The sequence below is a fragment of the Vulpes vulpes genome, chromosome 9 (assembly GCF_048418805.1).
Source record: "Vulpes vulpes isolate BD-2025 chromosome 9, VulVul3, whole genome shotgun sequence".
NCBI classification, from domain to species: Eukaryota; Metazoa; Chordata; class Mammalia; order Carnivora; family Canidae; genus Vulpes; species Vulpes vulpes.
Window position 1 is genome coordinate 56,196,128 of NC_132788.1, and position 21,317 is coordinate 56,217,444.

The 21,317-nt window shown below is 48.7% G+C and overlaps 1 protein-coding gene across 2 annotated transcripts in view; it reads left to right on the forward strand.

Moving 5' to 3' along the window:
- Positions 1–20,858, forward strand: part of RAB43 (RAB43, member RAS oncogene family) — a 32,684-nt gene extending 11,826 nt beyond the window's left edge. Inside the window, exons 2-3 of one of the 2 annotated variants that reach the window (XM_025991568.2) lie at positions 13,698–13,881; positions 16,884–20,858. In XM_025991568.2, coding sequence (XP_025847353.2) covers positions 13,698–13,881; positions 16,884–17,134 — 435 coding nt within the window. In that variant the 3' untranslated portion in view covers positions 17,135–20,858. The remainder of the gene's footprint in view (positions 1–13,697; positions 13,882–16,883) is intronic. The other variant, XM_072720176.1, reaches the window with a different exon arrangement.
- Positions 20,859–21,317: the final 459 nt, after the last annotated feature.

Sequence of the window (21,317 nt, forward strand, 5' to 3'; positions counted from 1 at the left end):
GCTTTATTCTTCTGTATATGTAATGCCCATTTTTTAAAGTTGCAGATAACATGATACATCATGATACATCACCCCATACCATAACGTAATCTTTTAAGAATAGGCATGAGATATATATATATATATAATATTTTTTTTAATTCCAGGGTAGTTAACACACAGTGTTCTACTAGTTTCAGATGTACAGTATAATGATTCGGCAGTTCTATATGTTGCTCAGTGCTCTTCATGAAAAGTGTACTCTTAACCCCCTTTATCTATTTCACCCATCCCCCCTCCCATCTCAGGCAGCCACCAATTTATTTTCTGTATTTAAAAGGCTGTTTTGTCTGTTTGTCTCTTTTCGTTTGTTTGCTCTTTTGTTTCTTTTTTTGTTTGTTTTGTTTCTTAAATTTCACATATGAGTGAAACCATATGGTATTTTTCTTTCTCCGTCTGACATATTTTCACTTAGCATAATACCCTCTAGGTCTGTCCATGTTGTTGCAAATGCCAAGATCTCATTCTTTTTTATGGCTGAATAGTATTCCATTGAATATCTATACCACATTGTCTTTATCCATTCATCTATGGTTGGGCAGTAGGGTCACTTCCATGTCTTAGCTATTATAAATAATGCTTCAGTAAACATAGGGGTACATACATCTTTTATAATTAGTGTTTTCATTTTCTTTGGGTAAGTACCAGCAGTGGAATGATTGGATCATGGAGTAGTTCTATGTTTAATTTTTTGAGGTGCCTCCATACTTTTTTTTTCCACAGTGGCGGCATCAGTTGGCATTCTCATCAATGGTGTGCATGAGGGTTTCTTTTTCTCAAAATCCTCACCAATACTTATTTCTTGTCTTTTTCATTTTAGTCATTCTGACAGGTGTCAGGTGGTGACATCTCATTGTGGTTTTGATTTTCATTTCCCTAAAAAGAATAAGGACAATACTTTTAGCACACCTAAGTCAATCAGTACAGTTGACCCTCAAACAACTGGGTACACTTCTATGACGATTTTTTACAGTTCAGTTCTGCAAATGTATTCTTTCTTCCTTATGACTTTCTTTTTTTTTTTAATGTTCTTTTTTTTTTTTTTAAGATTTATTTATTTATGATAGACATAGAGAGAGAGGCAGAGACACAGGAGGAGGGAGAAGCAGGCTCCATGCCGGGAGCCTGACGCGGGACTCGATTCTGGGACTCCAGGATCACGCCCTGGGCTAAAGGCAGGCACTAAACCGCTGAGCCACCCAGGGATCCCCCCTTATGACTTTCTTAATAACATTTGTTTTCTCTAGCTTATTTTATTGTAAGAATATAATATATAATACATATAACATACAAAATATGTGTTAATCAACTATTATCTTTAAGTCTTCCCATCAACAGTAGGCTATCAGTAGTTAAGTTTTTGGGAAGTCAAAAGTACACAGATTTTTGACTGCCCAAAGCGTTGGTGCCCCTGACCTCTACGTTGTTCAAGGGTCAACTGGTATTTCTGTAAAATAGCACCTACTGTCTAGCCCATTTTTCTCCCAACTTTCTCCCAAATGTCTTTTATAGTGTTTTTCCTCTTTATTTTTTGTTTTTTGAAAAGATTTTATTTATTGATTTGAGAGAGAGTGAGCATGAGCAGGGGGAGGGGCAAAGGGAGAGTGAGAAGCAGACTTCATGCTGAGCAGGGAGCCCGACATGGGTCTTAATCCCAGGACCCTGAGATCATGACATGAGCTGAAGGCAGATGCTTAACTGACTGAGCCACCAGGTGCCCCAGTGTTTTTCCTCTTTGAGCCAGAGTCCAATACAAGTTTGGTCCAGAACAATACCTTGCCTTTTTTTTTTTAATGACTTTTTGTTGTTGTTAATGATACTGATTTTTTATTTTTTAAGATTCACTTCCTGGATTTGTCTCATGGTTCCCTTGTGGTGTCTTTGCACTTGTTCCTTTGTCTCCTGTATTTCCTATAAGCTGGAAGTTGAGTTAGAGGCCCAGTTTGACTTGGGTGGGACAATTTTGGTGATAATGAATCATAAGTAATGTGTATTGCCCATTGCACCACGACAGGTGGCACAGGATGCCAGGTTACCAGTTGGTACTGATGCTTTGGTTTGACCACTTGGTTAGGATAGTGTCTACCATATTTCTCTATTCACATTTATCATCAAAAGATTCCTTTTTGCTCTGTTAACTTTGTTTCTTGAGGTGTCACTTAGGAATCATGGCCTTGAGCTGGCCTTTTCTGTCTGGAGCAGCAGGCAGGATGAAATGGGATTAAAAGGGGGAAATGAAAAATAAATAAACAAATAAATAAATAAATGGGGAAAATGTTTGAAACTTAGAAAATGTTCTGTCCAGCTTAATTACTGTTGTTGGTAGATATTACCATCTGACACCCTGAGACATAAACTGCATATTGGGGAGATTCATTAAATGGTGCCTAGTTCATGGTTTGTCCTTCCACTCTGTAACTACCTCTTCTTTCCTGGGCACTGTTCTAAGCTCTGAAGAGAAAAAAAAAAAAAAAAGAATAAAAGACAGTCCCTATTCTTCAGGAGCTCAAATCTGGAAACAGCTAGCTCTTGTGCAGTGCTTTTATTGTTGTTGCCCAGGTTCTGAACCAGGAATTGGAACACATGGCCTGACAAGTATGTGTGTGTTTATTTTGGTGACAGCAAGACTGAATATTGAAAATGAGGACTGTTCCTGCAAAGCTGGGCCCTGTGGTTGCTATGGCTGTCACAGGGGTGTCTGTTGAATGCCACAGGGACACAGAGGAGGCAGCAATCTGTTCTCCCCGGGGGACAGAGGCAGTGAGTTTCAAGCTAGGTAGGCCCTGAAAGATAGGTGAGTTTCCCAGTGAGGAAAGATAGAAAGGGCTTTGCTACCAAAGCCATGTGTGTGCAGAGCCGTAGAGGTATGAAAGAGGATGTGTGGTTATTTGTCCAAGTCAAGTGTAGCTAGAGTGTTGGGGGAGATGAGACTATGGAAGGGGCTCAGCTCAGGACCAGACTTCTGATCATGAAAGATGTGTCACCTGTGTCCTGCGGGCTGTGGAAGCTTTGACTGGGAGACCCACTGTTTGTCCCGAGGGTTGCTGCTTGCTGGAGGCACAATCAACCATGGCTTAGTGGGGGGGCGGCCAAGGGGTCAAGGCTGAGCGGGGCTCCCAGCTTGGCGCACTCTGTTAACCCTAGTAGCAGGCACGGGAGGGACAGTTTGAGGGAAGGCAGAGCTCATTTAGGGACATCTGGCATTTGATCCCTCTATCTAATCAGCTGGGTCCTTGCTACAGAGGAATTTTGAAAAAAGAGAGTGGATGGCTTTTTGTTTTTTAAGATGTTATTTATTCATGAGAATCACAGAGAGAGAGGCAGAGACACAGGCAGAGGGAGAAGCAGGGTCCGGGGAGCCTGATCGGAACTCGATCCCAGGATCCCAGGATCCTGACCTGAGCCAAAAGCAGATGCTCAACTGCTGAGCCCCGCAGGCACCCCAAGCAGATGAGTTTAAGGGAATTACTGTGGAGACAGTGAGGGACCATTGCCCAGGAAGTCAGAGCCTGTGGCCATGGCTTTAGGACTGCTGCCATTGCTTGCTCTTGGCTTCTTGTAGCCACGGGGTGCTGGCAGTCCACGTGTTTGCCAGGGGCCCTCCTGGCCTAGTGGGCCTGCCTGACCACTGAATTGGGTGGGAGGACTCCTGGCAGTCGGCTCTTGTGTGGTCACTCTCTGTTTCCTGCAGTGCCTAAAGAGGCCTATGAACATGGTTTGGTGGCAGCAGGGATGAGGGCTATGAGGGGGGCTTTGGTTGCTAGGTGGTCTCAGCTGCCCCTATGAGGGCATCCCTGGGGAGCCGTGGGCCCTTTGGGAGCAACCAAGGCAAGACTCATTCAGAGGCTTTGGTCTCTTTCCCACGTCTTGTCTTTTCCCCACCAAGACTGTTCAGGAAGGGGTTTCACCGATTCCTGCAAGAGGTATGAATCATCACTGAGGCTTCTCAGAAGAAACAAAACAAAACAAAACAAAACAAAACAAAGCATTTAAGGTTTCTGGAGGAGCTGCTCACAGTAAAGGGCCTGGGGTTTAGAGTCAGACAAAGCTCCTCTGCCGAGGCTGCCCTGTGACCCCGTGGGCCCTATGTAGAGGATAAGAAGACTTAACTTTGGGGATCCCTGGATGGCTCAGCGGTTTGGCGCCTGCCTTCAGCCCAGGGTGTGGTCCTGGAGACCCGGGATCGAGTCCCACGTCGGGCTCCCTGCATGGGGCCTGCGTCTCCCTCTGCCTGTGTCTCTGCCTCTCTCTCTCTCTGTCTCTCCTGAATAAATAAATAAAATATTAAAAAAAAAAAAAACAAAACTACTTAACCTTCGTGAGGAAGACACGGGCTGCCAGAACGTTGACACTGGTGGCGCCCGGAGGTTCTCCAAGCACGTGAGGATCCTGCCTGTGCCATCGCTGTGGAGTGGGACTGGTCACTGCTGTGTTCCTGGGGAGGAAATGCCTACTCTAGGAAGCTTCTGGTACCCTCCTGGACTCTTCCGCTGATGCACGAGATGGGAACCCGAGATTCTCGATCGCTCTTTCACTTCCAGCTGCGGATACCCAGGGAGGGCTGCGTGGTAACAAGGGACAAAGGAATCTGTGAGGCTGGGACCATGAGCTGCTGAGTTCAGGAGGCAGGAGGAACTTTGAACTCGGGAGCCCGTCCCTAGCCCCTCCTGCCCGCTGCAGAGGAGCCATTGTGTTCAGCACCGTGTTACTTGCCCCTGCTCGTGTCACTCGCACAGCGTGTCCTCACCCTGCTCCGCCTTGCTTGGTCTCTACCCGCCTGTCTGCAGCTAACATACTGGACATCTGGCAGCTTCTCCCTATTGCTCCTAATGGTGCACCCATGAGTCGGCTGTGGCCTGTTTGGCAAATACCCGGACGGGCAAAGCCCTGGGCTGTACTCTTCCGTGGAGGACGAGGCCAGAGAAGCAACAGCAGCCAGCCAGAGGAGTGGCCTGCAGGCTCCACCTCCTGGTTCCACTCACCACATCCCAAGACATGATGAAAAAATAGCTCAGGAACCCATCTTTGGGTCAGTCTGACCAGTTTTCAGAATTTTGTCCTGGGAACTAATTTTTCCATGGTCCTTTTCTACTATTAAGAGGCAAGGAACTTTCCACTGTCTGTTTCGTCATGTGGGAGAAAGACTGTCCAAATAAAATCCTCCTCTATTTCCACTGCAGGGTTGGGGGGGTTGGGGACAGTGCCAGACATAGGTTTTGAGAACTGACCCACTAATGGCACTTTATTTTTTTAAAAATATTTTTTTTTAATTTTTTTTTTTTTTTTTTTTTTATGTAGTCATACAGAGAGAGAGAGAGAGAGGCAGAGACATAGGCAGAGGGAGAAGCAGGCTCCATGCACCGGGAGCCTGACGTGGGATTCGATCCCGGTCTCCAGGATCGCGCCCTGGGCCAAAGGCAGGCGCCAAACCGCTGCGCCACCCAGGGATCCCAAAAATATTTATTTTTATTTGAGAGAGCGCAAGAGCATGAGCTAGATGGGCAGAAGGAGAGGAATGGAATCTTTTTTTTTTCTTTTTTTTAGGAATGGAATCTCAAACCTACTCCCTGCTGAGCGCAGAGCCTGACATGGGCTGAGATCGCGACCTGAGCTGAAATCGAGAGTTGGACACCCCACTAATGACGCTTTTAGCCTGCAGAGCTGACTTGATTTCCCACTAGGGCACATAGGAACTCCTTCCTTAGGGATAGCAGGCATAAATCCCTGCAAAGTGGCTTTAGCCTCACCATACCTCTTGTCCTCCTCTTGTTCCCTCTCTCTGGCCTGACTACCAGGACCTGGCCTTTGGAAGGGTTCCTTTATTGTTGAGTTCTTGGGTCTGTGCCAGGCGACTGGTGGCACAAAGGAGTAAGAGGGGGGTCTCTCCCCTCAAGAGCCCATTCTCCATAGCCAGAGAGAGACTTACAGACCAAGAGTGCCCACATGGACAGTCCTAGGCCAGTTCCCTTGAAGAAACCTATTTTTTCATGCACACAGAATGGTGTTTAGCTGGTTTGTTTTTAATTGCATTTACTTGAGGTGAGATAACCTTTGCTGTCATCTTGCTGCATTTTAGGTTCCTTGCCTGACTCCCAAAGGCACCTTAGTTTGGGACACTTGAATTGAATGATGAACTCTGCAGCATATGCTGTCACAGAGACAAAGACACAGCCGCTAGGGAGCAGGAAGGAAAGAAGAGTGAATTCTGTTCTGGGTTGGGGCTTCGGCCTGTGTGTCAGGGAGAGCTCTACTGACCAGGTAACTTTTGCACGACAGTCTTGAAGGTTAGGTAGGAGTTCACCAGAAGGTCGAGATGATGCAATCTGTCCTCGAAAAAGAAGATAAAGACAAGAATATGCCATCCAATGAGGCTGTAGGCAGAGGACTTATGGTGGGTGGAGAAGCAGGTGGATGGGGTCGTGGTTTCAACTTGGCACATGTGGTATCAGGCTGATGTTGGACTCAGGATAGTGCAACACTCACAGTCATACTAGGATGCAAAGACCCAGTGGTTCCCTTTCCAAAGCCAAGGCCTGGAGCCCAAGCTGTTAGGTAGAGACCCAGCAGGGCAGGGTGACAGGCTCTAAGGGCAGTAAGGGTATTCATCTGCCTAGCATGGCTTCATGCCAGGTGCTATGCTGGGTGCTGCCAGCCAGCCAGGCTCTGCCCTTGTGAAACTCATAAGACAGAGCAGTAAACATTTAAAAAGTGTATGTGTGTGAGCGTTGCATCTGGAGCAAAGTAAATTGGGATGCGGGGACAGGATGGGCTGCTCTTTTAAGAAAGGAGGATCATGAAAGACCTGTGAGCGCAGTTGATACTTGAAAGCAGGCTGGGGTGAAGGGAGGTGGCAGTCATGTGCCGGCCTGGGGGAAGAGCACTGGGGGAAGAGCACGTCTAGAAGGGGGAATGTCAAGGACAGGGACCTCGGAGTTCTCAGGGACCAGCCAGGAGCAAATACAGCTAAGGTGAAGTTCTGTGAAGATTGCAGGTCCTTTAGGCCTCCCAGGGGTGGAGAGCTGAGGAGCACAAGATCCTTCTTACACTGTTTTAGGGGTTCCACATCAGTGGCTGAGTGGAGGATGGACTGCAGTATGGGTGAAGCCTGGGACAGGCTTGAAGCTGTGGGCCGTAGCCGTGGTGTGAGGCTCGGTGACAACAGGTGTGCAGTGGGGGGAGCGACAAAGGATTCCGTGCCCATGATTCCTGCTCACCTAGGCCCCTGCTGAGGACGGGTTACAGTGAAGTAGGCAGATAGACAGATGGGCTTGGGCCTGGCATCACGCCCCATGCCTTGGCCCATCACAGCACTGTTAGATCTTGCCTTTCTGCTCTGTGCATGGGGCTGGTGGTCTCTGCCTGCAGGCTTTGCTGGGGACCCAATGAGGTGGCCTAGACACCCACCCCAAGACCCCCATGCCATGGATTCTGCTCTGGCTTCTGAGAAATAGAGTCTGTGACAGTCCTCTCCAATGGATGGCTCAGGATAACTCTGGTGTGCTTGCCTGCTTCCTCACCTGCCTGTCTCTTGAGTAGCCAGAGTGGCTGATCATACTCATTAAACTTTTCACCCAGACCCCCTTGGGGGCACTGCCTAATGGCAGGCATGGGGCTCCAGCAGAGAAACTGGCTGCTGGGGAATAGGCTCTCGCCTGGCCTGGCTTCTCCCACCTCTTTTGGAACACACGAGACATTTGGGCCAAGAGATTGAGTTTCCTCTACTAAACCTTCTCTGAGATCCCACAGTGGGACCACATTCCACTGAACGACCCCAGTGATATTTGACAAATAGAGTGCCTGTCATTTTAGCCTGGGCTCCCTCTGGAAAACCAGAGCCCAAGACATGGGCTTGCATGCACCTCATTTGTTTTGGCGACAGGAGAGAGTAAAACAGGGGAGGAAGGAATGCTACAAGGCTGCATCCTCTAGTTGATCACTGCCATGGGCGAGTAGGGCTTGATCGGGCAGGGCATCCCTCACTCCCCATTGGCCAAGGGTTGATCCATAGGGTGGTAAGGCCCTCTCCTTTCTTGGACGTGAATGCACAAATGCTTGGTGGTTTCCAGCAGGCCTCCCGGGCTAAACCAGAGAGGCTCCAAGGTAGGCAGCGAGGCACCCCTGGTGCAGGGAGGCACTTCGGGCTGTTACACTGTAGGCTGGTTGCTGCTAAGATCTGTGAGGTGGGGTAAAAGAGATGTCTAGTATGTATTTCTCTGCTTCAGACAGTCTCCAGTGGCTTCCTTGCCATAAAAATAAAATCTGCACTCGATGTTCACCGATAAGAACCTAAATGTTCTGGCTTCAGCTGCCCCTGACCACATCTCCAACCATGTCCCTTCTTCCCTGCCATCTGGCCACACTGCCCTTTCTGTATCTCCAACACGGCAAGCTTTGTCTTTCTGGACACTGTGGCACTGTTCCCTCTGCCTGAACACTGACCCCGTGCCTGGCTTCTCTTCATCAGGCCTCAGCTCAAGTTTCACCTTCTGGGACCACCCTAGGAAACCCCTATCCCGGGGAGTCTCTCCCGTTATCTTTACTTTCTTCAGAGTGCTCATTATCCTTCTCTGCAAGGATCCTATTTGCATTCTTCCTGTCTGTCTTCTGCTGGGATGCAAGCTCTGTTTTTATTTCATTCCCCGCAATCTCCCCAGCTCCTAGAATCAGGGCTGGCACGTGGCAGAAACTCAGTACATAGTAGACAAACAAACGAATGACCCGTGGACACAGCCCAATATATTTTTGGAGGGGCCATTTTATATAGTCTACCTTGCATTAAAGCTCCTTTGCATGTATTAAAACCACTAGCCAAAAAATTGTCATAGCTCAGTAAATACTGTTAAATGGATGCATTTATCCAGCACCTTCTTTGTGTTAGTCACTGTGCACACTGAATCTATCATTTGGCCCTTACTGTACCTTTTTATTTTTATTTCTATTATTTATTTATTAATATTGTATTTATTTATTTATTCCTGAGAGACACATAGAGAGGCAGAGACACAGGCAGAGGGAGAAGCAGGCTCTCTACAGGGAGCCGGATGTAGGACTTGATCCCAGGACCCCGGGACCATGACCTGAGCTGAAGGCAGATGCTCAACCACTGAGCCACTCAGGCGTCCTCCTTACTGTACCTTTTTAAAGAAATTTAATTTAAAAAAATTTTTTATTATTATTTTTAAGATTTTATTTACTTATTTGACAGAGTACAGATAAGCAGAGCAGCAGGCAGAGGAAGAGGGAGAAGCAAACTCCCCTCTGAGCAGAGAGCCCAATGCAGGGCTCGATACCAAGACCCTGGGATCATGACCTGAGCCAAAGGCAGATGCTTAACCAACTGAACCACCCAGTTGGTTTTTTTTTTTTTTTTGGTTTTTTTTTTTTTAAACAGATGAGAAACTGAATTAAGTTGTAGCTCAGAGATACCATGCTGGAAAGTGATGGAACTGGTTTACCATTTCAGGCCTGTTGGACCCTGGAGTGCTGACACTACTCATTTCCTCTCCCCTTGTAATGTGGGAGAGTAGGAAGAGAATATTACCAGTCATGGGAAGGACCTACTTTCCAGAAATACCTCTTCCATTGCTGTCCAAATTTCACCAATTGGTTGACCTAAATACCTTAATCTGGAGCTATTTTGTTGGTTTTTAATTTAGTTTTTATTTTTATCAGAGTTATACATGTGTATGCTTTAAAGACTCATTTGGTTCAATAAGACTTGTTACTTAAAGGTCTCCTGATACCCCCACCTCTAGCTGCTGGAGGTGATCACTTTAGCTCTTTTTCAGTTGATGGGATTTTTCTATTTCTTTTGCTAATATTGCCACCCCCCCCCCCCCCACACACACACACACACAGCCTTCCCCCAGGTATAGGCATAGTTTATTGACTTCTGACTCTGGAAGGTGATGGTTAACTAACTCAGTGCTCTCCCAGCCCCCATCATACACGTACACACTTTACATCCTCCCAATAGTGTTGTGTGGCAATACTGATGAGATCAGGATTACATTCCTTTCAGCTCTGTTCCCAGAATGTATTCTGAATTTGCTCACTTCACCCTCCACAATTACTACATTCATCTAACCACTGTCTTTTACCTGGATTATGGATATTGCCTCCTAACTGGTCTTCCTATTTTTGTCCTTGATCTCTTTTGTTGTTTTTTATTTTTAAGTATTTTATTTATTCGTTTGACAGAAAGCACAAGCAGGAGGAGTGGGAGATGGAAGAGCAGGCTCCCCGGCTGTGCAGGGAGCCCACTGCAGGGCTCAGTCCCAGGATTCTGGGATCATGACCTGAATAAAGGCTGACACTTAACCAACTGAGCCACCCAGGTGCACCTGTCCTTGATCTCTTTTGATCTCTTCTCAGTACCGCAACCAGAGTGATCCTGTTAAAAAGTAAATATGATTGGCTCAAAACTCCCATGGCTTCCCACCTTCACTCAGAGTGAAGGCCAGAGTTCTTACCTATCTAGAAGGCACTGTGTGATCTTGATACTTCTCTGTCATCCCTTATTACTCTCTCCTTTTGTACTCTGCTCCAAACACACTGATCTTCCTTGCTTTGTCTCTGCCTCAGGGCCTATGTACTTGCTCTTCTCTCTTCCTGGAATACTTGTTTCCCAGACATCTGCACAGCTGGCTTCCTCCAGCTTCCTGAACAGATACCCATCTGCACAGTTAGCTAACTTTCTCCACATCTTTACTTTTTATTTACTGATTTTTTTAAAAAAGAACGTCTTTTAACGTTTATTTATTTTTTAGTAATTTCTATACCTAGCATGAGTATAAGGGGCTCAGTTTCACTACCCTGAGGTTGAGAGTTTCACACTCTTCTGACTAAGCCAGCCAGGCGCCCCTATTTATTTATTTATTTAAAGATTTTATTTTATTTTATTTTATTTTTTTAATTTTTATTTATTTATGATAGTCACACAGAGAGAGAGAGAGAGGCAGAGACACAGGCAGAGGGAGAAGCAGGCTCCATGCACCGGGAGCCTGACGTGGGATTCGATCCCGGGTCTCCAGGATCGCGCCCTGGGCCAAAGGCAGGCGCCAAACTGCTGCGCCACCCAGGGATCCCAAAGATTTTATTTTTAAGTAATTTCTATACCCAACCTGGGGCTTGAACCTACGACCCTGAGTCAAGAGTTGCATGCTCCACAGACTGAGCCAGCCAGACACCCCTCTCCAGATCATTACCAATGGTTATCTCAGTGAGGCCCTCTGTGGCCATCCTATCTGAATCTTCATTCCTCACCAAGGTTCATAATTCCTTCTCCTGCTCATTTTTTCCCATCTTTTCACTATATAGCATATTTGTTATTTTTATTACTTACTTTATAATAAGTATCTTTATATTATTTATGTATAGGTAAATTTATTTTATTTTTTTAAAGATTTTTATTTATTTATTTATTCATGAGAGACACAGAGAGAGAGAGAGAGAGAGGCAGAGACACAGGCAGAGGGAGAAGCAGGCTCCAAGCAGGTAGCCCGACGTGGGACTCAATCCTGGGACTCCAGGATCACACCCTGGGCTGAAGGCAGACACTTAACTGCTGAGTCACCCAGGCGTCCCAATATATTTTATAATAATTATAAATTCTTATTACTTAGAATCTTACTTAGCATTTGTTTCCTGCACCAGACTATAAGCTTGAGGATAGGAATTTGCATCTGTTTTGTTGGCCCTGGTATCTTCAGTACCTAGAACAGGTAGCAGGTTTTAGTAAGTTCTTATTGAAATGATTGAATTAATACGTTATGATTAGTAAGTGCTACCCACTGCTAAGCCATGTGGTATATTGCCATTATTTTTCATTTGCCATGTTCACTAGTTTTTCCTGGAAGTAGTGATCATCTTTGTTTTGCTCAGGTGTCTATGTATTTACCATTAATTCATCTCCCCAATTAGGGGAAATCCTAATTGATAAAGTTTTCTTCTCCATCTGTCCAACATATTGTATACCTTCCCTCTCAATATATGGCCTTCTGAGTTCTGTCTTTTTTTTTTTTTTTTTTTTAAGATTTTATTTATTTGAGGGGAGGAAGAGGAGCCAGAGGGAGGAGAAGCAGACTCCCTGCTGAACAGGGAGCCTGATGCAGACCCAATCCCAGAACCCAGAGATCATGACCTGAGCTGAAGTCAGACACTTAACCGACTGAGCCACCCCAAGTGCCTCTCAGTTCTGTCTTCTTGAAGAAAACTGTCTCAGAGCTTTCTTGATTTCTATTTAAGTTTTTCTGTGGTTACAGAAATAATCTATAAGAATTCAATCTTTGGAAATTTATTGAGACTTCTTTGAGGCCCAGAATATGAGTGGTTTATCTTGGTGAATATTCTAGGTCCACTTGAAAAAAAAAAAAAGTGCTGTTCTGCAGTATTGGGTGTGATGGTCTGGAAATTTCAGTTTGATTGAGAATGTTTAGATATTCTTTATCCACACAGATTTTTTTTTTCTCTACTAACTCTATCAATTACTGAGAGGTGTTAAAATAAAATCTCCAACTACAATTGTGGATTTGTCTCTCCCTTTAGTTATGTCAGTTTCACATCATGAAATTTAAAACTGTAATTATGTGGATACATATTTAGTATCATGATGTTTTTCTGATAATTGTCTCTCTTATCATTATGAAATGTCTCTTTATCTCTTGTAATTCTTTGTTTGGAAGCCTACTTTCATATTCCTATAATATGGGCTATCTATTTGTGTCTTTATATTTAAGGTGCATCTCAGGTAGATAGCATATAGTCTTGCCTCTTTTCCAGTCTGAAAAGCTATGGCTTTTATTTTATTTTATTTTATTTTATTTTATTTTATTTTTATTTTTATTTTTTTTAAGATTTTATTTATTTATTCATGAGAGACACATGCCTGCTACACACAGGCACCTCTCCTCCATGGCCATTGCCCAGGAGGGCTTGGTAGTGGGCGCTGATGGGTGTTTGTTAAGTGAAGACATGGGCAAAGGAAGACCTCAAGTTCCTTGCATTTGGCCAGGCTGGGCCAGCTGGTGGTAAAGGCCTTACAGGAGGACCCTACACGTTGCCTCCCCCAGGACCTCACTACCATAGCCCAGGCCCCCTCACCACCAGGCTGTGAGCGTGCTCCCACGTGTCACTGAGGTGGAAGCAGGGAATCTGAATGCCGGAGGAACCTTCCACATGGCTGGGGATAGTGGTGCAGTTACAGGCCCAGAGAGGGGAAGGTATAGGACATGCACACACAGCCAGCATCGCAGCACACCTGAAGCTGTGAGCTGCTAGAGCCCTTCTGGTTCATTGTTCCTATCAGTGAGCCTGCTGTGTAGGGGAGAGGGCATACAGAGGCCAAATGGACCCCCTGCTGTGGTGCGGAATGTCCCCTTACCACCTTTTCCTGGGGCTCTAGAGAGCAGAGGTTAGTGCTCCCCACCTTCCCTTGGCATCATCCCAGCCCCCTCAAAATTGGGCCACTGAGTTGTTTGCTGCGGGCCCAGAAGTCCTCTCTCTACCTTCCAGCCTCTCTTGCATGATTCCTGCCAAAGTGTGAGCTGGTGGCCTGCCCAGTGGAACCAGCACTTTGGGGACGGGTCTTGGAATTACACTCCCTATCCCCTGCACATGGTCACACGGCCAGGTTCACAGGAGGCCCCCTATTTCTTTAGCTGCAGATCTGGGACACAGCTGGCCAGGAGCGATTCCGCACCATCACCCAGAGCTACTACCGCAGTGCCAATGGGGCCATCCTCGCTTACGACATCACCAAGAGGAGCTCCTTTCTGTCTGTGCCTCACTGGATCGAGGATGTGAGGAAGTACGCGGGCTCTAACATCGTGCAGCTGCTGATTGGTGAGCTGGGGGGGAACGGGGCAGGTCTAGCAGTGTTCTTCAGGGCGTGGATCTGCCTCTCTGTCTTAGTCTCTTCCTCCTTTTTATTTATTTTTTATTTTTTTAAGGTTTTATTTATTTATTTGAGAGACCGAGTGAGAGAGACCACGGGCGGGATAAGAGGTAGAGGGAGAAACAGACCCCACGGAGCAGGGAGCCTGATGTGGACCTCTATCCTTGGACTCCAGGATCACGACCTGAGCTGAAGGCAGAGGCTTAATTGACAGAGCCACTCAGGCGCCCCTCTTTCTCCTTTTTAAACAAAGGGCAAGTGGAGTACAGAGAGAGGCTGAACTTGGCCAGGCAGGAATGAAACAAGAACTGGAACTGTGATCTTCCAAATTCTGATCCCGCCAATCACTTACACAGTTCTATTTAAAACTGGAATTAGAGGGAGGAAGAAAGGGGTTACCATGTAACCCCACAGAGGGTAACACTGGTTAAACCTTCACTTGGGTCGTTGCATTTAGTTCCCATAACCTGGCCACTCACTCCTTGTTTGTAAGGGGTAGGAGCTGAGGCTCAGAAAAGTGAAGTCTTTTATCCCAGTCCACACAGCCTGTGAGCATATAAATATGAAACTTTGAGCTCTGCCAGTTGTCATTCAGTGACGTCCCGTCACACTGCAGAGCAGGGTTGTCAACCATCTGTGTGCTTCCATGTCACTCTGAAGTTTGTGAAAACACAGATGCCAGGCACCACATCTGGATGGGGCCTGTGAATATGCATTTCTCCCAGGTTCCCAGGTGGTGCCGAGGACACCTGTTTGTGACCCAGGGACCCCACTTTGAGAACCACTGTTGCTCTTACCTGCTCTTTGCTTTTCCTCATAAATCAATTCCTCAGACCTGGGCTCAAGAAGCTTTGGACCATTTGTGTGGTCCTGAGGTTCATACTCCAACAGTCAGGCTGATTCTTTTTTTTTTTTTTTTTTTTAAGATTTTATTTATTTATTTATGCATGTGAGAGAGAGAGAGAGAGAGAGAGAGAGGAGAGGCAGAGACACAGGCGGAGGGAGAAGCAGACTCCATACAGGGAGCCTGACGTGGGACTCAATCTCGGGTCTCCAGGATCACGCCCTTGGCCGAAGGCAGGCACTTAACCGCTGAGCCACCCAGGGATCCCAGTCAGGCTGATTCTTTCAAGTTTCATATTTATATGCTCACAGGCTGTGTGGAGTGGGATATGCAAGCATTTGGCAGAGCTGGACTTCACAGGCAAGAGTGGAGACTTAAAAGAATTCTTCTAGAAATGGGGTCAAGGAGCCGTTGACCATATTTTTTAGAACATAATGAAACCTCTGACACCTTGTAGAAGCCAGAGATGTGCCCTCGGGTTGGCTGGTACGCTTTGCTCTGACGAGCCGAAAGCAAAATAATCGAAAACCACGATCTTAGAGCAAATAAGAGAATTCCAGAGGAAAGTAGGAGAGAATAAATAATAAGCCTAAAAAAATTGTAGCGAAGGACAAAACTCACAATGCTAGGTTTCTTTCTTTTTTTTTTTTTTTTAAGGATTTTATTTATTTATTCATAGAAACACACACAGAGAGAGAGAGAGAGAGAGAGAGAGAGGCAGAGATACAGGCAGAGGGAGAAGCAGGCTCCACACAGAGAGCCTGACGTGGGACTCGATCCAGGGTCTCCAGGATCACGCCCTGGGCTGCAGGCGGTGCTAAACCGCTGCGCCACAGGGGCTGTCCAACAATGCTAGGTTTCTTCCTTTTCCTTTTCCTTTTCCTTTTTTTTCCTTTTCCTTTTCCTTTTCCTTTTCCCTTTCCTTTTCCTTTCCTTTTTCTTTCCTTCTTTTCTTTTTTTATTTTATTTTATTTATTTTTTTTTTATTTTAATTTAAAAGTTTTTATTTAAATTCAATTAATTAACATTTATTATTAGTTTCAGAGATAGAGGTCATTGATTCATCAGTCTTTTATAATACCCAGTGCTCATTACATTATGTGCCCCCCTTAATGTCCATTACCCCATCTGCCTACCCCCTCCCCCCTCACCTCAAGCAACCCTCAGTTTGTTTCCTATGATTAAGAGTCTCTTATTGTTTGTCTCCCTCTCTGATTTCATCTTGTTTTTATTTTATTATTTTTTTGGGGGGGTTCTTTTCTTTTTTTAAAGATTTTATTTATTTATTCGTGAGAGACAGAGAGAGAGGCAGAGGGAGAAGCAGGCTCAATTCCCGGACCCCGGGATCATGACCTGAGCCGAAGGCGGCCGCTAAACTACTGAGCCACCCAGGTGTCCCACAATGCTAGGTTTCTTTGTTAACACCACCACATAGGGAGTGCCTGCCAAGTGCCAGTTGTGTTTTCAGGCTCGTTTTACCATTTGATTCCTCCTGGGCTGAGGTGGTGGCAGAGATGAGGAAACTGAGATTCAAGGATGCTGTGTGACCCACTTATCTGTGGGTCGCACAGCAAGTGAAAGGGAGCCGAAGTTTCTCACAGCTCTAAAGTACTGTGTTCTTTAACCAAACTTTAGGGCTCCTGCTTGTCAGGAAGAGGCAATAAAATACTCGAGCCTCTGGCAAAAGTAAAAGAAAAAAAAAATGAACGAGGGACTTCAAATGTTAGAAATAAGAGCTTTAACATTAAAAAGTCTTAGAAAAAAGAGGGGGAGGGACACATGGGTGGCCCAGTGGTTGAGCGTCTGTCTTCAGCTCAGGGTGTGATCCTGGGGTCCTGGGATCAAGTCTCACATCAGGCTCCCTGCATGGAGCCTGCTTCTCCCTCTACCTATTATGTCTCTGCCTCTCTCTGTGTCTCTCATGAATAAATAAATAAAATTTTTAAAAAAGAGAGAGATGACCAAGCAAAGTGGTATTGGTTGGCAGCTGGAAGGGCACGATGGTTGGCCTGGCATCTCTGGGTCTCTGGGTGCGGCCCACCCAGTGGGTCAGGGCCTGCTGGCACCCATGGGCCTCACCCTGCCGCACTGGGCCTTTCCCCACAGGGAACAAGTCGGACCTCGGCCACCTCCGCGAGGTCCCGCTGGCCGAGGCGCAGAGCCTGGCAGAGCACTACGACATCCTGTGTGCCATTGAGACGTCGGCCAAGGACTCGAGCAACGTGGAGGAAGCCTTCGTAAGGGTGGCCACGGAGCTGGTTGTCAGACACGGTGGCCCGCTGCTCAGTGAGAAGGGCACTGACCACATCCAGCTGGACAGCAAGGACGTCGGGGAGAGCTGGGGCTGCGGCTGCTGACCGGGGTGCCGGGCAGGCAGGCAGGGGCCTCCCCACCTCCCCGCCCCCTGCCCCCCGCCCCCAGCCTGCCAGGCCCACCCCTCCAGGGCTGGCCCTCCATGGCGCCAGCGATTCTAGTGCAGCTGGTTAAAGTCCTGGAATTATCCATTCCGTGGCCTGGGTACTTGATGGGAAAGCTACCCTTGAGGAAGGAAGAAGCAGGGTGCCTTCTGAGTGTTGGGGGTGGGGCCCCTCCTGCCGGCCAGTGGCGGTCCCCTCCGAGTTCTTCACAGTCCAGGACTGGCCCAGGCCCATGGACCACGGTGGGAGAGGGGCCAGGATGTGCCTCCCCTGCGGCATGTGTACTGGTTCCGACCACTTCACACCTTGAGTCTTGCTGTAGCTGTGGCGGCAGCAGGTTGCTGCCTCCCAGGGATGTGGCTGGTGCCGGTTCTCCCGGGTCACTTGGGGCCTTTGGTCGGAGCCTTGGAGGGAGAGAGAGAGTGAGCAGCCCGACAGCACAGCCCCAGGGAAGCCCTAACTCCTTCCCGGCGAGGAACCTTCTTCCTTTCTTCACTGCCAGCTCTAAGCTCGCAGATAGCTTGGGGCTTGGCTTGCTGCCTTAGCAAGCAAGACCTCTCAAGTTTTCTGGTTTTCCATGTAGCTTCTTGTTTTCATCGGCACAAGTATGGGGTCATGGCCCACTGACTGTCTGCTGGCCTGGAGCACAAAGTTTTGCCACTCAGGTTGCAAAACCAGCTGATTCTTCAGCACGGACTCTCAGAACTTGCAGGTTTGGGGGAATGAGATAGGAATGTGGACATTTAAGGGAAAAGTAAAAGCTTGTATCCCTGAGGCTCAGGTCTGAGAGGGAACCTCAGGGCACGTAGTCTGACCTGTGCAGAAGCCCTTCCTGCCACGTCCAGAGTGACAGCTCCCCCACTGCCTCCAGTCTAGCTTATAGTTTCCCAAGCCAAGAAGGCAAGGCCCTGGCAGTCCTGGGTCTGGCCACTTCATCCTTGCGGCCCCACCCGCCCTTAACGGTTTCAACATGTGTTGGATGCTGAGGTTAGAAGGCAGATGAGGGCTGGCATCACTGGGGCTCTTGGAAGCACACTGTCCTCTGGGGGTAGCTCAGAGATCCCAGGGATGGAGCTAGGGGAGGCAGGTGATTTTCCCATACTGCCCCAGCCCTCCACGTGGGGTCCCAGGAAATACACTGCTGTCAGAGCCGTGGGCAATGCCACAGCATGGAGCTCGAGCCCCATGCCCAGCCCCAACCCCAGAGGTGGGCCACGGGCCTCCAGCTGACTTCCCTGGTCTTCCACTCATGCCCTTTGTTCTGCATCACTGCCTCTCCCAGGCAGGCCTGACCACAGAGCCAGCAGCCAGACCCCCGGCAGTCTGGTGAAGCAGGGTCAGGCATGGAAGGCTTCCCTGGCCGGGACCCAGACAGGCAGGGCTGGTGACTCCCTTTCAGGCAGGGAGGCAGCCATGGGATGGCTGAGCCTGGTTCTGGAGAGGAAGGATGTTGGCCTGGTTGGACCAGGAGCTACCGAGTGGGTGTCTTTGCTGAGGGGAACCAGTCCATTGGTGTCCGGGATGGGGTGGGAGCAGGGAATGAGAAGGCCGCTGGGCTTCCTCCCTCAGTGGCCTTGCCAGTGGGGTGGGGTGAGCAGGGCCTGGGACCCAGCTGCTGACAGGCCTCTCCCCTGCAGTTCCTGGGCTCTACCTGCAAAGTAGAAAGTTCCTGTGAAGGAGGCACATTCAGGCCAAGGGCAAAGGTCCTCCAGCCCCATGACCTCTGCCAGGGGACTGATGTTTGGGCAGAGCTGTGCATTCAAGCTGGGCCCAAGCTGGAAGAGAAACTTTGTGAAGCCTGACCTTGTAGAGACCTGCTACTTTGGGGGTGGGTGGTGGTGGGGATGTAGAGGGTTTTAGAGCACAGGCCTAGGCCTACCCCTCCTCCCACCCCAAGATTGACTTGCTGCCTCAGTTGCCAGTGAGCACAGGTATGGCCCCTCCCCGTTGTTCCCTGCTGTCCCCCTCTGCCTCCACCTGGGATGGCTTGGGGAAAGTGGGAGATCCTTGCGTTCCATCTCCTGCACAGGGATGCCCTGGGCTGCCATGAGGATCCAGGCACAGCAGCAGGTAGCTGGCTGATGATGGAGACTCTAAGCCATCCCCCTCCTCCTCCAGACCCAGGGGTTAAAGGCCGGAAACCCTACAGAGGCTTGGCTGAGAAAGGGGAAAGATCACTGGCCCAGCCAGGACCGGGAAGGTTTCCTCCCACCAGTGGCCTCACGGCTCACCCAGCAACCACGAAAACACTTCCCTTTCCTGCCTGTCAAAGTCCCACAGTGTCCAAAACGCTGGGCCGTGTGGTCTCCTGCCACCCTAATCTCCAGGGGGTTAGCCTAGAAATCCAGGGGTTGTCTTAGGCTCCTCACTCTCTCTGCACCCTACCACAGTGCTGGGATCCCACCTCCACGCCAGTCCCCACGCCTCTGCTCTGGACAGGCCCCAGCCTCCCCTGGACACCTTGTGAACCTCCTCGGCCCCTGGGCTTCTAGCCTGCGCAGCACAAACCACCCTCCTGCTGCAGTCAGAGTGGCACTTGTAAAAGGTCACTGCTGATGCTGCCCCCTCCCCTTCCAGCGTGCCTGGGGCCCTTGGGATACAAGCCATGCTCCACCCAGATGCCCAAGGCCTCCACAGCTCTGCCTTGGCCTCCCTTAGGACCACCCTCTGCCCAGGCCACTCCCTCCCCCTGCCCAGCCTCTCTTCATGTCGTTTAGGATCCCACAGAAGACCCACCTAGACACCTCTGAGAATTGGCCCCACCCCAAGCTAGTCCCTTGGTCATAGAACCTTCTGGCATGAATGAGTTCTTTATCTCCCTCTTCCTGAGCAGGAGCCATTTCCCACAGGCTCAGACAGAGACCATTTCCCCACACAAATGCTGGTGCTTAGGGCCCGATGCTGGTGTGCTGACCGTGTGCCAGCTGGACTGCCTGTGGGGGGGCCGTCCCAGTCTCCTGGGCCTCGGTCTTCTGTCACTTGGGTAAGAGAAAATGGGGAAGTGTTGAGACAACATGACCCATCTCTGTCCTGCAGCAGCCCAGGGCTTCTGGGGCCAGAGAGCTTAATCTCTTCCTCTGTTTATAAATTGCCCAAGAGCAGGAACAGGTGGGGTCCAGAGCCAGGGTGTGGGAGAGGAGGCAGGGGACAGAGGGCCAGGAAGTGTCCTGGCAGCCACCAGGCCCCAAAGAGAGTACCGTCTGAGGCCTGGGTGGGGCCCCTGTGACGTGGGCTGCAGAAAAGGAGGCTGGTGTTTTATACTCCGGAGGAGGAGTGGGGCAGGCAAGGGACGCGGGTCGGGATTCCCAAGCCAGAGAAGTGGGTCCCTGTCCTCCAGAAGAGGGCTGCAAGGACATCAGGCCCCAGCAGGCATGGAGCTGGAGGGAGCTCCTAATTCATATTGAATTCGATTACTCTTTCCCAGGAGGACTGCGGGGTGGGGCCTCCGGCCCTGTGCACCCTGCCAGCCCGGACTGTTGGGCTGTGGGGAAGGCCTCAGCGAGCCCAGTGATGCCGTTTGCATTTGGGGATTTTTCACATTATCTATTTATGATACCGAAATCTTTATAGCAAATCTATTTTTTAAAACATGGAAAAGTTGCCTTTATGGAAACAGAGCCAGAGTGTACACATTCCTAAACCATTAAACTGATTTCTGCAAAGAGCCAATGGTGCCCAAGACTGGTTCTCTCACCTTTGAACCCAGAGCCAGCCCAGGTGGCCACATCTCCACAGATGCTTCCACCTGCCTAGCTGGCTTCCCCAAATAGTCTCCAGGCCTGGAGTGTGTGGGGGGGGGGTCTATGCACTGCCCACCGCCCTTCTTAAGACATCTCTGCCCCAGACCAATGTGGAATCCTACAGAAAAGCAGTCAGTGCTTAATGAGCAGGAAGGAGCTTGGGTTTGGTCCTCACTGTCAGGGATACCTGTGTGACCTTGGGCAAGTTACTGCACTTCTCTGGGCCTCTCGGGTTCCTTCAGTTGGGTTTGCAAGTTGTGGGGGGGGCAGATTGAGGAGCATGGTTCAGTGCATCAGGCCCGCTACCTCTCACACATCTACAACCCCATGAGAAGGTGTTACTATTCATGTTCTTTACAGATGAGCCAGCAGGCTCAGGCTTT